Source organism: Salmo salar, chromosome 14 (assembly GCF_965601325.2).
Source record: "Salmo salar chromosome 14, fSalSal1, whole genome shotgun sequence".
NCBI lineage: Eukaryota > Metazoa > Chordata > Actinopteri > Salmoniformes > Salmonidae > Salmo > Salmo salar.
Window position 1 is genome coordinate 70,767,033 of NC_138304.1, and position 16,733 is coordinate 70,783,765.

The 16,733-nt window shown below is 41.5% G+C and overlaps 1 protein-coding gene across 1 annotated transcript in view; it reads left to right on the plus strand.

Annotated features, from left to right (window-relative positions):
* The window catches only part of LOC106569994 (chloride channel protein 1), a 35,827-nt gene extending 21,709 nt beyond the window's left edge, over nucleotides 1-14,118 (plus strand). The window contains exons 12-23 of the mRNA XM_014141823.3: nucleotides 1,804-1,959; nucleotides 2,448-2,517; nucleotides 2,889-2,999; nucleotides 3,604-3,817; nucleotides 4,017-4,150; nucleotides 4,241-4,425; nucleotides 5,235-5,316; nucleotides 5,734-5,816; nucleotides 9,615-9,662; nucleotides 9,946-10,050; nucleotides 10,212-10,298; nucleotides 10,519-14,118. Of these exons, the coding sequence (XP_013997298.1) occupies nucleotides 1,804-1,959; nucleotides 2,448-2,517; nucleotides 2,889-2,999; nucleotides 3,604-3,817; nucleotides 4,017-4,150; nucleotides 4,241-4,425; nucleotides 5,235-5,316; nucleotides 5,734-5,816; nucleotides 9,615-9,662; nucleotides 9,946-10,050; nucleotides 10,212-10,298; nucleotides 10,519-10,989 (1,746 nt within the window). The 3' untranslated portion in view covers nucleotides 10,990-14,118. The remainder of the gene's footprint in view (nucleotides 1-1,803; nucleotides 1,960-2,447; nucleotides 2,518-2,888; nucleotides 3,000-3,603; nucleotides 3,818-4,016; nucleotides 4,151-4,240; nucleotides 4,426-5,234; nucleotides 5,317-5,733; nucleotides 5,817-9,614; nucleotides 9,663-9,945; nucleotides 10,051-10,211; nucleotides 10,299-10,518) is intronic.
* The last annotated feature ends 2,615 nt before the right edge of the window (nucleotides 14,119-16,733 follow it).

Consider the following 16,733-nt stretch of genomic DNA (forward strand, 5'->3'; position numbering starts at 1 on the left):
TTTACTATTTTCTACATTGTAGAATAATAATGAAGACATCAAAACTATGAAATAAAACATATGAAATCATGTAATAACCAAAAAACTGTTTAAACAAATCAAAATATATTTGAGATTTGAGATTCTTCAAAGCAGTCACCCTTCGCCTTGATGACAGATTTAAACACTCTTGGCATTCTCTCAACCAGCTTCGTAAGGAATAGTTTTCCAACAGTCTTGAAGGAGTTCCCACATATGCTGAGCACTTGTTGGCTGCTTGTCCTTCACACTGCAGTCCAACTCATCTCAAACCATCTCAATTTGGTTGTTGTCAGGTGATGCAGCACTCCATCACTCTCCTTCTTGGTCAAATAGCCCATACACTGCCTTGTGTGTTTAGGTCATTGCCCTGATGAAGAACAAATGATAGTCCCACTAAGCGCAAACCAGATGGGATGGCGTATCACTACAGAATGTTGTGGTAGCCATGCTGGTTAAGTGTGCCTAGAATTCTAAATAAATCACAGACAGTGTCACCAGCAAAGCACCCCCCCGCCCCCCCCCCCACCATCACACCTTCTCCTCCATGCTTCACGGGGGGAACCACACATGCAGAGATCATCCGTTCACCTACTCTGCGTCTCACAAAGAGACAGCGGTTGGAACCAAAAATCTCAAATTTGGACTCATCAGACCAAAGGACAGATTTCCACCGGTCAAATGTCCATTGCTCGTGTTTATTGGCACAAGAAAGTCTCTTCTTCTTATAGGTGTCCTTGAGTAGTGGTTTCTTTGCAGCAATTCAACCATGATGGCTTGGTTCATGATCTTCATGTCTCTTTGCTTATTTGATGCTGTTTTTGCCATAATATGGACTTGGTCTTTCACCAAATAGGGCTATCTTCTGTATACCACCCCTACCTTGTCAAAACACAACTGATTGGCTCAAAAGCATTAAGAAGGAAAGAAATGCCACAATTTAACTTTTAACAAGGCACACCTGTTGTCACGGGTGTCGTATGGATTGGACCATATGTATACTCATCTTCTTTTTATTAGGCAGAAAGAAGGAAAAACAAAACAAAACACACATATACAAAAACAACAACGATAAACAGTCCTGTAAGGCTTACAGCTATACAAAGAACAACTACCCACAAAATCCCATAAAAAACACCCCTCTTAAATAGGACCTTCAATTAGAAGCAACTAGGAGCAGCTGCTTCCAATTGAAGGTCAACCCAACAAACACCACATAGAAATAGATATACTAGAACTAACATAGAAATAGACTAACAAGAACATAACCCAACAAACCCCGAAACACTCTTAACAAACACACCCCTGCCACGTCCTGACCAAACTACAATAACAAATAACCCCTTATACTGGTCAGGACGTGACACCTGTTAATTGAATTGCATTCCAGGTGACTACCTCATGAAGCTGGTTGAGAAAATGCCAAGAGTGTCATCAAGGAAAAGGGTGGCTACTTTTAAGAATCTCCAATATGAAATATATTTTGATTTTTTTAACACTTTATTAATTACTACATGATTCCATAGTTTTGATGTCTTCACTATTATTCTACAATGTAAAAAATAGTACAAATAAAGACAAACTTTGGAATGAGTAGGTGTGTCCAAACTTATGACTGGTACTGTATATATTAAACTATTCATTACACATTTTAACACAATTTATCCCTTACTCTTTTTAACACTTTTTCATTAACACTTTTTAACACTATTCTTTATTAACACTTTTTAACAGATTTGCCATTACTTTTCCCTCTTCCTTTCCCTTCGTTCATGCCACCGCCAGCTGATGCCCAGAGAATGCATCAACTCCCTGTTCGACAACTTCACCTGGACCAAAATCTGGGGCTCCCCCCCTCCTCCCGGCCTAGGGCGCTCCTCTGCTTGGCTGCACCCTGACGTCAGCGTCTTCGTCATCCTCCTCCTCTTCTTCGTCATGAAGGTACCCTTCCTCATTCCCCTGCTCCCTCCTCCCTCTTTCTTTTCCACCCCATAGCGCTTGTCAGTATAGTCACACATTGCACATAGCACCACTCAGTACAATGACAGGCTCCTGGTTGAGTCACTCATCTCAGGAGAATAAGAATCTCCTGCAGAGAGACTGTAGTGGAGATGTAAATCCTTAGCACTCCATCAGTATCAAACTCGACATAGTTGCCTAGAGATTTCCACTGTGTGTACTGGAGGATAAGAGTGCAATACTGTGAGTGTTAGCATCAGTAGGATTAGTATTTCCCATCGAGGAGATATTGATGTGTATCTTGTCACAATGGTATTATTGGATTGGAGAAATGTCACCGAATAGACTAGTCGGGAATGTAGTCTAGTATTTGAAAAATACCTTTCAAGTCAAATCCTCTACGCTTTTGTGTAAGTGTTAAGATGCATTAACTCTGCTTAGTTACTAATTGAATTCCATCCATGTCCCAGTTTTGGATGTCTGCTGTTTCGACGACAATGCCCATCCCATCTGGAGCCTTCATGCCTGTCTTCATACTCGGTAAACAGAAGCACAAGATTATCATATGTTATTAGTTGTAATATGAACACAAATTACATATCCATTTTGTATATTTCTTAATTCATGTGAATTGACAGAGAGAGTGATCCAAAGGCCTACAGTACATTACTATTGTATAAAGCTTCATGGGTAATCATGAAGTAGAGCATTCTGGGTCGTTTTTAATCAGTGTACCTTCAAGGATGCGATGTCGTGTATAAACAAAGAGTGAAAAATCACTAGTGAGCCTCAGAGATAGATGGGTGCTTAGGAGAGTGTCAGAGGAGGTGAGGGGGTAAACGTCAGATAGCCAACATGCAATGTAAACATGACATTCCGCCTCCCATATCCACCATCTTTTTTTCCCCCAGGAGCCTCTTTCGGCCGACTCGTGGGGGAAATCATGGCTACCCTCTTCCCCGATGGGATTCTGTTTGATGGAATCTTGTACCGCATCATCCCAGGAGGGTACGCAGTCATTGGTTAGTCTCCCTTTCCAGCTCCTCCTCTCCCTGTCTCAGTCAGTGTCTGCCCGTCATCCCCCTTTGGTTTGACAGTGAAATGTCACTGTCTGTACACCCTCTCCTGTCCTCCGCTGTCTCGGTGACCATAAACCTATACGCTACCATTAATCTCCTTCATCTTCCCTCTCTCACCCTACAAACCCCCCTCCTCTTTTCCTTTGCCCCTTTCATTCCATCCCTTTTACTCTTTCTTCCTTCGCTATTCCCACATGCCGTTCTGTACATCATTACCAACCCTGGGTCCCTGATATCATGTTTCTCTTCCTCACCCCTCATACCTTGTTCTTTACCCCATGCCTCATCCATTCTTTCCCTCCTCCCATCCCTCCTGTACTTGTCCACCAACTATGAGTAGTGTGTTGCCTCTTCCCATTAATCCCTCCCATCTTTTGCCATCCACCCATCACCCCCCCTTTTTTTATATCCCCTCTCTTATGGATCATCCATCTTCACATCCCTTCCACCTGCAAATGCCTGTTTTCTCTCCTTTTCTCTGTCTACCCATCCCTCTCTCCCTTCCTCTGTCTTCCATTTCCTTCCTCTTCTCTCTCCTCACTCCCAGGAGCGGCGGCACTGACCGGAGCGGTGACCCACACGGTGTCCACAGCGGTGATCTGCTTCGAGCTGACAGGCCAGATCTCCCACATCCTGCCCATGATGGTGGCAGTGATCCTGGCTAACATGGTGGCCCAGGGCCTGCAGCCCTCGCTCTACGACTCCATCATCCAGATCAAGAAACTGCCTTACCTCCCTGAGCTGGGCTTTGGACACATCAGGTGTGCAAAGAGAAGCTACAACCAAGGTGACATGTTGGCTCTAAGGGGGCCCAGTTGCATTGAGGGTCTCATGCTAACAGAATGAGTTGTTTGAGTCAATATGGCCGCCTCAGCATGCTTGATTCTTCAACATAAACACACCAGTAGTACACAAGTGTTGAGCATGAATTAATGATTGGCATTTCCTTCTGACTTACAGCCAGTATAACATCTTTGTGGAGGACATCATGGTTAGGAAAGTGAAGTTTCTCTCATTACAGTCCACCTACAGGGAGTTGATACACCTCCTGGATTCCACTTCTCTCAAAACGATACCCCTAGTGGATTCAACAGGTAAAATGTATGCATATTTCATGAACGTGAGGATACATTTCAGTGTCTTCATTTCTTGAGTGGTTCATCATCATGTGACTCTTCCTGTAGACTCTATGATCCTTTTGGGCTCCATCGAGCGGTCAGAGCTCCACGCTCTCTGTGATTGGTGGCTCTCTGCAGAGAGGCGGATCCTCAGGCAGGAACAGCGTTTACAGGAACAGAACCAGTATGCCAAAGACAGCTGGGAATCCTTTGCCTTTGTGGATGAAGATGATGAGGAGAGTGGAGATAAGGTGTGTCAGAGAGACCAAGGGGAAATGTTCCTAAGGAATCAAAAACACACTCTTAGAAAATCAATCAAATCAAAGTTTATTGGTCGCCTATAGGGCTGTTATGGTGACCGTATTACCGCCACAGTCGCGAAGGCAGTCAACTTGTCTGCTAAATGAACTAGTGTAGCCCACAGCCATTTGGCATAGCCAGATCAGGATCTAACATAAGGAAAACTCAGAGTATGCTATTCTGTTCTTCTGAAATAGACTACATTTTCTTCATATCATGCTTCTTTAGACCTGCCTAAAATAAATCATGGATTTATTGTGAAGGTGTAGGCTATATTACATGGATTTATTAGACTTTTTAAAATGTAGATGTTCCAAAGGTCTGCATCAGTGGCTTGTAGTCTGTGTGGAAGCCAGGAGATGCTGAATGCGTTTATGTTAATTAACGGCCAATTACTGTGAGACCGGCAGTAATTTTCTTGACAATCACCGGCTGACGAAATTTCGTGACCGCCACAGCCCTAGTCGCATACGCAGATATGCAGATGTTATCACAGGTACAACAAAAAATTGTTCTAAAAGGGTTGTTCTACAAGGACAGGGTTCTACATGGGTCTGCATGCACATTTTTTCATCCAAGAAGGTTTTTCGAAGGGTTCTAAAGGATTCCTTGTTCGGTGACAAGGTTCTGCCTGGAACCTGTTATTCTACAGGAACAAGCTGGAAAACGCTTACTGAAGCGCCTTGCTGCAAGGAACTTGTATTGTGCCATCATTTAAGCTGCCAATGTGATGAATTTACTGTTTTGTTAAATTTCCCAGAGTACCCCAGTTCAGGAAGAGAGTAATGGCCCCCTGCCATCTCCTAAACCACAGGAGCCCTTGTCCAATCACACAGCTCCTGGTGAGTTGAACCATCTCTGTGGAACAATGCTTCTATGGGTGCCTGGCAACAGTGTCATCTATTATTATACAGCGTATTGTATATTCATATTATTATACAGCGTATTGTATATTCATATTATTATACAGCGTATTGTATATTCATATTGTTATACAGCGTATTGTATATTCATATTGTTATACAGCGTATTGTATATTCATATTGTTATACAGCGAATTGTATATTCATATTTTTATACAGCGTATTGTATATTCATATTATACAGCGTATTGTATATTCATATTGTTATACAGCGTATTGTATATTCATATTATTATACAGCTTTGAATTATTTGGTTATCAATCTTAACATCAAGACACCTTTGTAGAGAACTTTGACCTTCGTCCATCACATCTATTATCATCTGTCCTTTTCAGAAAAGGGCCCTCTTCAGTCTGTTAGGAGAACTCTCCGGAATATCTTCACCTCTCGAGACAGACAGGCAGAGGGACAGTCACAGGTAGTCTATAACTGTGTGTGTACAGAATGTCTGTGTCTGTGTTTGTGCCTGTGACTCTACGTTAGTGCTGAGCGATTAACCAACATGTCAGTTTTCTTGTTCGTTTCTTTAAACAACTAATTGACCAACGTCGGTTCAATTATTTGAATTCCATGTCGTTTTTTTCTGTGAGCTCAATACACATTTTCTCTAGAGATAAATCAGATCAAGCCCGAACTGTGCGATGTAGTAGGGAGTTGTAGTTTCCAACAGGCCAAAATTCTACTTAGTTTGACACATTAAATATGGTAATTAACTACAATGATCATAATCTGTTGTGCACCTACTTGTCCAGTCTGTGTGGTGCAGACACAAAGAGGGAGAGAAGAGACAGAAGAACTCGCTATCGAGAGGGATAGAGAGCAGGTACCTGAAAATACATAGTCTAAGTGATTGATAGTTTGTATTCAGCAGTCATAGAAATATGCCTTATTTACTTTGAAGATCTCGGCTACGAAAATAGTGATTTTGTCAGACGGCATAGGCAGCAGCTCCATAGAGATGAGATGATGGCTTGGAATGAAATAAAGTAATCAAATAATACAAATGTAATATACACTGTGAACAAAACATTCTTTTCCATGACATAGACTGACCAGACTGAGACAGGTTAAAGAAGTATTTTTATGCCTTGAGATAATTGAGTCATGGATTGTGTATGTGTGAATGGGCAAGACAAAAGTTTTAAGTGCCTTTGAACTGGGTATGGTAGTAGCGGTCAGGCACACCAGTTTGAGTGTGTCAAGAACTGCAACGCTGCTGGGTTTTTCACACTCAACAGTTTCCCGTGTGTATCAAGAATGGTCCACCACCCAAAGGACATCCAGCCAACTTGACACAACTGTGGAAGCATTGGGGTCAACATGGGCCAGCATCCCTGTGGAATGCTTTCGACACCTTGTAGAGTCCATACCCCAACGAATTGAGGCTGTTCTGAGGGCAAAAGGGGGTGCAACCATTGCCACAGGAAGTAAGGGTGCTGAAGGTGCTGCACCACACTGTGACAAATCTGAATTAAAACAGTTCTAATAATAAATACAAAACATTTATAAAAAAAAAAAAAACATTTACCAAAGTAGTGCTCTTGGCCGTTACTAGTCCTGTATTAGTGGACCGGTATTACCGCCTGTAGCACGGACAAAAAACCCAACCAACCTCAAAGCACTAATCGCTCAGCACTACTGTGCACACACCAATGTCTTCCTAATGATCACTAAAGTATTTCTGGTGCAGCAAATAAAGAGAATTGAGCAGCAAATAAATGACAGGGGTATTGAGCTGTTGAAATGTAGATACAGTTGAAGTCGGAAGTCTACATACACCTTAGCCAAATACATTTAAACTCAGTTTTTCACAAATTGCTGACATTTAATCCTAGTAAAAATTCCCTGTCTTAGGTCAGTTAGGATCACCACTTTATTTTAAGAATGTGAAATGTCAGAATAATAGCAGAGAGAATGATTTATTTCAGCTTTTATTTCTTTCATCACATTCCCAGTGGGTCAGAAGTTTACATACGTTCAATTAGTATTTGGTAGCATTGCCTTTAAATTGTTTAACTTGGGTAAACGTTTCAGGTAGCTTCCCACAATAAGTTGGGTGAATTTTGGCCCATTCCTCCTGACAGAGCTGAAGTAAATGAGTCAGGTTTGTAGGCCTCCTTGCTTACACACGCTTTTTCAGTTCTGCCCACAAATTCTCTATGGGATTGAGGTCAGGGCTTTGTGATGGCCACTCCAATACCTTGACTTTGTTGTCCTTAAGCCATTTTGCCACAACTTTGGAAGTCTGCTTGGGGTCATTGTCCATTTAGAAGACCCATTTGCGACCAAGCTTTAACTTCCTGACTGATGTCTTGAGATGTTGCTTCAATATATCCACATCATTTTCTTTCCTCATGAAGCCATCTATTTTGTGAAGCGCACCAGTCCCTCCTGCAGCAAGGGATCCCCACAACATGATGCTGCCACCCCCGTGCTTCACGGTTGGGATGGTGTTCTTCGGCTTGCAAGCCTCCCCCTTTTCCTCCAAACATAACGATGGTCATTATGGCCAAACAGTTCTATTTTTGTTTCATCAGACCAGAGGACATTTCTCCAAAAAGTGCAATCTTTGTCCCCATGTGCAGTTGCAAACCGTAGTCTGGCTTTTTCATGGCGGTTTTGGAGCAGTGGCTCCTTCCTTGCTGAGTGGCCTTTCAGGTTATGTCGATATAGGACTTGTTTTACTGTGGATATAGATACTTTTGTACCTGTTTCCTCCAGCGTCTTCACAAGGTCCTTTGCTGTTGTTCTGGGATTGATTTGCACTTTTCGCACCAAAGTACGTTCATCTCTAGGAGACAGAACACGTCTCCTTCCTGAGCAGTATGACGGCTGCATGGTCCCATGGTGTTTATACTTGCGTGCTATTGTTTGTACAGATGAACTTGATACCTTCAGGCATTTGAAAATTCCTCCCAAGGATGAACCAGACTTGTGGAGGTCTACAATTTTTATTCTGAGGTCTTGGCTGATTTCTTCAGAGTTTCCCATGATGTCAAGCAAAGAGGCACTGCATTTGAAGGTAGGCCTTGAAATACATCCACAGGTACACCTCCAATTGACTCAAATGATGTCAACTAGCCTATCAGAAGCTTCTAAAGCCATGACATCATCATGACAGAATTTCCCAAGCTGTTTAAAGGCACAGTCAACTAAACTTCTGACCCACTGGAATTGTGACACAGTGAATTATAAGTGAAATAATCTGTCTGTAATCAATTGTTGGAAAAATTACTTGTGTCATGGACAAAGTAGATGTCCTAACCGACTTGCCAAAACTATAGTTTGTTAACAAGAAAGTTGTGGAGTGGTTGAAAAACGAGTTTTAATGACTCCAACCTAAGTGTATGTAAACTTCCCACTTCAACTGTATCTTCTTTCCTTGGCGGTTTGATTGTAAACCATATTTCAAGATGGGAAATCTAAATATTTAGCCATTATATTTGCGTGGGATGAATCTCATTACTGGGCACTGCTCTCTATGTATACACACTCCCTTATCTAATTGAGTGTGACATGAATTCACATGAATTGCAAATGAAGATTGTTCAGAGTGTGTGCATAGTCAAGCATATTCCTTCTTAGTTCTATATGGAAATCAACATATGACATATGGTTATTTTTTCCCTGGTATGGCTGGCTGGTTGACTTTTCATATTACCATTTTATACTGCAAATATGAAAAACAATGTATGTTAATGATACTCAAGGATGTACTTGTAAGTACAGGGTTTGAGTTTGCACCTTTTGATCAACCTACCGTATCTCCCTATTCAATTATGATCCTAATATTTTGTCACTCGTCGTAGTTGTACAGTTTTCTACTGGATAGGCCAGCCTTTGGTTTGAATTGTGCACCCCAAACTCATGACTATTTCATAATGAAAAGCCAAGTTATTATTATATTTCACACAAATGCCTGGCTTCAAAAATCAACAAGAGTACATCGATGAACATGCAGCCCGCACAAAACATGTTATTCTTGACACTGCATTCAACCAAATCATTCTATATACTTTGAAGAGACTAATATGAGTTATTGGTTTCAAGAACAGCTGCAATCAGCTATGTTATGGGAAGCAGAAGTGAAGAGACTCTCATCACCTCACCTTGAAACTCTTCAAAGAAAATAGGGGCAACTAAAAATGTGTGCATGACGTTACTCGAAGTGTCTTATCTTACCCCCCTCCCCTCTATTTTCTCTCTCTCTCATCAGGAGCCTTGCGCCAACCCTCTCCTGTCCGATATGATGACACCAGAAGAGGTAACTGATCTCATTCAGGTCCACTTAAGTGCGGTCCCAAGAACTTTACTTCCCCTGACGCCATGCCAAATGATTAGAGTAGGCTGCCTTGTACATTTTCCAACACTTTTGTCCTTGTCAAAAGGGTCTGGGCTAATATGTTGAAACCCATAAGAGGGTTAAAAGGTGTAAACATCCATACATCTCTTATGGAGGCAGTTGACATTGAAGGTTGCGTTTTAGAGTGTTTATAGCCAATTACAGTGTTGCGTTTCTTGACATTGTGTCTGGTTGGCTGGTGCAGATCAAAGAATGGGAGGAGGCTGAGATGGACAAACCAATGGAAATTGATCAAATCCGAATAGATCCCTCCCCTTTCCAGCTAGTGGAGAGGACATCATTACACAAGGTTTGTTCAAGTGCTGCCAATTCATACCAATTTGGAGATACAGTATCTGACATCATGTCTAGACACATGGAAATACAACCAATAGTGGATTTGCTCAGAACAGAAGCCATACCAAAATGTTGCGGCCTAATTTGACGTCTGACCTTTTCTGCCTGTCTCAGACCCACACTCTCTTCTCATTACTGGGCCTGAGTCATGCCTATGTCACTAGTATCGGACAACTGGTGGGTGTTGTGGCACTTAAAGAGGTAAGAAAACGTCCTTTTCTCTTTCTTTTTTCTCTTTCTCTATTTCTGTTTTACAATATTTCATTGTCTTTTACTTGTGACGGAACCTGACAATTTAGTAAGGGTTGAGTCAAATTGCCTTATGAGTCTACTCATCGTGCTATTTTCATGTAATTCAATGGTGTGTTCTTCTAATGTGTTCCCTCTCTTTCCCTGTTCCCACTACCCCGTTCTCTCCCAGCTCCAAAAGGCCATCGAGGGCTCCACCCGTAGCGGGGTCCGGCTACGTCCCCCTCTGGCCAGCTTCCGTAACACCAGCCGAAAGTCATCCAAACCCCAGGCAACTTCAGCCCCCTCCTCCCCTCCCACCCCCTCCTCCCCTCCCTCCCCCACTCCCATCTTCCCCCATGCCACTGCCCCGCCACCCCCCCCGACACAGGAGGAGATGGCGGTGTGGATCGAGGGCACGAGGCGGGAGGTGGCAGAGGTGAACAGCAGCAGTAGCAGCAGCGGAACGGGGAGCAGCAGTAGCAATAGTAGCCCCTCGCTACCCCACTCCTTGCCCCTCTCCATCCCCCTCACCTCGCCCCTCTCCATGCCCCTCACCGTTGCCCTCTCCATCCCCCTCGCCGCCTTCTCCTCTCCCCTCACCGCCCTCCGGCCTGTCGCAAAGCAGCAAGTGGAGGAGAGTGATGATGAGCAGCACATCTAGCCTTATAGACGAGTGATGTTTTTTTATAACGTTTTTTTTTTATGGTGTGAATTTCTCTTTTAGTCTTTCTCTATCCCTCCATTTTCTCTCTCTCCCTATTGCCCTTTCCCGCTTTCGCTCTCTCGCTGTTCCTTCTCGCACCCTCTTTCTTCACTCGATGAATGATGTCTGTGAATCCAGGAGGAGAAATAATCTGGGCTCGATAATAGTACTTGACTTTTTAAGATTATAATTGGTGTCATTGGTTTTAAACAGGAGACAATGGCTACCAGTGATGCTCCAAGAGCTAAAAAATCAACAAGGCCCAAAAACGACCTTTACTAAACCCATCCTCACCTTGGGAGGGAGTTTTATGATCACCATGCTGGGTTGATAGATGACAGTGTTAAATCAGACTGACGACAGCCAACTCAGATGTAATGATGCTAGAGGTTTTTTACTTAATGATGCCATGACTCCAGCTGAACAACCGCCATCCCCCTCTGTAATTTAGATTAATCGCTCACTTGATGATAGCGCAAAGCAAACACATACTGATGACATTATTATGAAACTTGGTGAATTTTACATTGGTGACTTTTCCTACCTCCCCAAAAAAGCTGAATAGTGTTCATTAGGCACCAGATGGAGGAAAACGGACTGAAACTGGGGGGACTACCTCGACCTTGGCCAACAAGAAAGGCTCATTTTCGTTTTACGTTGCCAAACGTTGTAAAACGTTACCCTTTGCATGCCCTAATAAACAAAATCCTAATGTTCTTCTGACAAAAATCAAATCAAATTGTATTGTTCACATTCACATATTTAGCAGATGGAATTGCGGGTGTAGCAAAATGTGTGTGTTCCTAGCTCCAACAGTGCAGTAGTATGTAACAATTCACAACAATACACACAAATCTAAAAGTAAAAGAATGGAATTAAGAAATATATAAATAGTAGATTGAGCAATGTCAGAGTGGCATTGACTAAAATACAGTAGAATAGAATAGAGTATATACATATGAGATGAGTAAAGCATGATGTAAACAGTATTAAAGTGACTAGTGTTCCATTATTAAAGTGGCCAGTGATTCCAAGTCTATGTACTGAGCACAGAAGAAAAAAATCTACGGTATGACGCAATGTTTTATCTAAAAAGTAGTTGAATTATGAATTAACTTCTGTCACTCTACCACAACCACCTTTTTCTTTCTCCCTCTCTTTCTCTTCTTCAAACAGTTTCTCAGGTTGCTCCCTATGTCTTTAAACCTGCAGATGTTGGGCAGAGGAATCTTCCTGTCTGTTAAATGAAAAGGATTTTGATTGTATGTTGTCGATCTGTTTTTTAATGTATGAATGTACAGTTAAAGTGGGAAGTTTACATACACTTAGGTTGGAGTCATTAAAACTCATTTTTCAACCACTCCACAAATTTCTTGTTAACAAACTATAGTTTGGCAAGTCGGTTAGGACATCTACTTTGTGCAAGTAATTTTTCCAACAATTGTTTACAGACAGATTATTTCACTTATAATTCACTGTATCACAATTCCAGTGGGTCAGAAGGTTACATACACGAAGTTGACTGTGCCTTTAAACAGTTTGGAAAATTCCAGAAAATGATGTCATGGCTTTAGACGCTTCTGATAGCCTAATTGACATAATTTGAGTCAATTGGAGGTGTACCTGTGGATGTATTTCAAGGCCTACCTTCAAACTCTGTGCCTCTTTGCTTGACATCATGGGAAACTCTAAAGAAATCAGCCAAGACCTCAGAATAAAAATTGTAGACCTCCACAAGTCTGGTTCATCCTTGGGAGCAATTTCCAAACGCCTGAAGGTACCACGTTTATCTGTACAAATAATAGTACGCAAGTATAAACACCATGGGACCACGCAGCCGTCATACCACTCAGGAAGGAGACGCGTTCTGTCTCCTAGAGATGAACGTACTTTGGTGCGAAAAGTGCAAATCAATCCCAGAACAACAGCAAAGGACCTTGTGAAGATGCTGGAGGAAACAGATACAAAAGTATCTATATCCACAGTAAAACGTGTCCTATATCAACATAACCTGAAAAGCCACTCAGCAAGGAAGAAGCCACTGCTCCAAAACCGCCATATAAAAGCCAGACTACGGTTTGCAACTGCACATGGTGACAAAGATCCTACTTTTTGTAGAAAAGTCCTGTGGTCTGATGAAACAAAAATAGAACTGTTTGGCCATAATGACCATCGTTATGTTTGGAGGAAAAAGGAGGGATGCTTGCAAGCCGTAGAACACCATCCCAACTGTGAGGCACGGGGATGGCAGCATCATGTTGTGGGGATCCTTTGCTGCAGGAGGGACTGGTGCAATTCACAAAATAGATGGCATCATGAGGAAAGAAAATGATGTGGATATATTGAAGCAACATCTCAAGACCTCAGTCAGGAAGTTAAGGCTTGGTCGCAAATGGGTCTTCCAAATGGACAATGACCCCAAGCAGACTTCCAAAGTTGTGGCAAAATGGCTTAAGGACAACAAAGTCAAGGTATTGGAGTGGCCATCACAAAGCCCTGACCTCAAGCCCATATAAAATTTGTTGGCAGAACTGAAAAAGCGTGTGCGAGCAAGGAGGCCTGCAAACCTGACTCAGTTACACCAGCTCTGTCAGGAGGAATGGGCCAAAATTCACCCAACTTATTGTGGGAAGCTTGTGGAAGGCTACCTGAAACGTTTGACCAAGTTAAACAATTTAAAGACAATGCTACCAAATACTAATTGAGTGTATGTAAACTTCTGACCCACTGGGAATGTGATGAAAGAAATAAAAGCTGAAATAAATCATTCCCTCTACTATTATTCTGACATTTCACATTCTTAAAATAAAGTGGTGATCCTAACTGACCTAAGACAGGGGATTTTTTACAAGGGTTAAATGTCAGCAATTGTGGAAAAACGGAGTTAAATGTATTTGGCTAAGGTGTATGTAAACGTCCGACTTCAACTGTATTTACAGTACACTAGAATGTGTGAGCACACATGTTTACGTTTCTTTGTCTGTCTTTAGTCATGTATTTATTTATTTATCTTTTCGTAGAGCCGAATTGTCTCTGAATGAATTAACAATGTATAATGTAGTTAATAAATGTTAATAACTTATCTGCCATATTCTTTATTATTGTGATTATTCAAGGCATATGGATTTTGAACAGCATAATAAATAATATAAAATTATTAACTGAAAACGAATACAACTTTTATGAAACTATTACTGGGAAATGTAGTGCTACTTACACTATATTAAATGAACATGGGCTTTTGGAATTAACTTTGTACTTAGCAACATGCCTGTTCATTTAAAGCAGTAGAGGCATCTTTGTCATATTGATGAATTGGTGAACAAATGAGTGGTTCTCAGCTCCACTCCCACACTTCAGTCTTTCTGTCTTTCACTTCTATTGTCATCAACATTACAGGCAGTAAAACAATCTCCTCCAACAGAAGAATTAGTCAGTTATAAAGAGACAGACAGAGGGTAGTGAAGCCTACAGTAAGACGGCAGTAACAGAACCAAATAAGCCGTAGTGTTGACAGGACTATAACACTCCAGATTTCATAGCATTGTCGGAGGAACTAATGGCTTCCAAAAACATAAATGAGTAAATGTTGTGTCTTTTTAATACTTTTCAGCTGTGTCCGAATGAATGGAATATTTTAGTTGTCCTTTATTCATGATGGGTGTGAGTGACCCAGTCTACTCTCTGAATCCTAATCCAGCCAGCAAGCATATAGCAGTTTAGGCTCAATTCAGAATTTAATTTAGAATGCCTAATAAATTCCAATTAAATTATTTTTTGAATTTCATTTGAATTGAAGTAGATAACAGGATACAGAATTGCAATTCCAATTAGAATGAAAGGAAATTTAATTTAATTGCGTGAAATTAAATGAAATTAAGATGCCTCTTCTAGTATATATTAGGTGTAGTCTATCCAAAAATACATTGTGTACATTGTGTTATTTTTTACTATTTTCTACATTGTAGAAAACTTGTGAAGACATCAAAACTATGAAATAACACAAATGGAATCATGTAGTAACCCAAAAAGTGTTAAACAAATCAAAATATATTTTAGATTTTAGATTCTTCAAAGTAGCCACCCTTTGCCTTGATGACAGCTTTGCACACTCTTGGCATTCTCTCAACCAGCTTCACCTGGAATGCTTTTCCAACGGTCTTGAAGGAGTTCCCACATATGCTGAGCACTTGTTGGATGCTTTTCCTTCACTCTGCGGTCCAACTCATCCCAAACCATCTCAATTTGATTGAGGTCGGTTGATTGTGGAGGCCAGGTTATCTGATGCAGCACTCCATCACTCTCCTTCTTGGTCAAATAGCACTTACACGGCCTGGAGGTGTGTTTTGGGTCATTGTCGTGTTAAAAAACAAATGATAGTCCCAATAAGCGCAAACCAAATGGGATGGCGTATCGCTGCAGTATGCTGTGCTAGCCATGCTGGTTAAGTGTGCCTTGAATTCTTAATAAATCAATGACAGTGTCACCAGCAAAGCACCCCCAGATCATCACACCTCCTCCTCCATGCTTCACGGTGGGAACCACACATATAGAGATCATCCGTTCACCTGCTCTGCATCTCACAAAGACACGGCGGTTGGAACCAAAAATCTCAAATTGAGACTCATCAGACCAAAGAACAGACTTCCACTGGTTTAATGTCCATTGCTCATGTTTCATGGCCCAAGCAAGTCTCTTCTTCTTATTGGTGTCCTTTAGTAGTGGTTTCTTTGCAGCAATTCAACCATGAAGGCCTGATTCACGCAGTCTCCTCTGAACAGTTGATATTGAGATGTGTCTGTTACTTGAACTAATTTACATTTACATTTACATTACATTTACATTTAAGTAATTTAGCAGACGCTCTTATCCAGAGCGACTTACAAATTGGTGCATTCACCTTATGATATCCAGTGGAACAACCACTTTACAATAATGCATCTAAATCTTTTAAGGGGGGGGGGGGGGGGGGTTAGAAGGATTACTTTATCCTATCCCAGGTATTCCTTAAAGAGGTGGGGTTTCAGGTGTCTCCGGAAGGTGGTGATTGACTCCGCTGTCCTGGCGTCGTGAGGGAGCTTGTTCCACCATTGGGGTGCCAGAGCAGCGAACAGTTTTGTGAACAACTCTGTGAAGCATTTATTTGGGCTGCAATTTCTGAGACTGGGAACTCTAATGAACTTATCCTCTGCAGCAGAAGTAACTCTGGGTCTTCCTTTCCTGTGGCATGAGAGCCAGTTTCATCATAGCGCTTGATGGTTTTTGCGACTGCACTTGAAGAAACGATCAAAGTTCTTAGCATTTTCTGGATTGACTGACCTGGACTGTTGTTTCTCTTTGCTTATTTGAGCTATTCTTGCCATAATATGGACCTGGTCTTTTACTAAATAGGGCTATCTTCTGTATAATACCCATACCATGTGACAACACAACTGATTGGCTCAAACGCATTAAGAAGGAAAGAAATGCCACAGATTAACTTTTAACAAGGCACACCTGTTAATTGAAATGCATTCCAGGTGACTAGTTTATGAAGCTGGTTGAGAGAATGCGAAGAGTGTGCAAAGCTGTCATCAAGGCAAAGGGTGGCTACTTTGAAGAATCTCAAATATAAAATATATTTTGATTTGTTTAACACTTTAATAATTGCTACATGATTCCATATGTGTTATTTCATAGTTTTGATGTCGTCACTATTATTC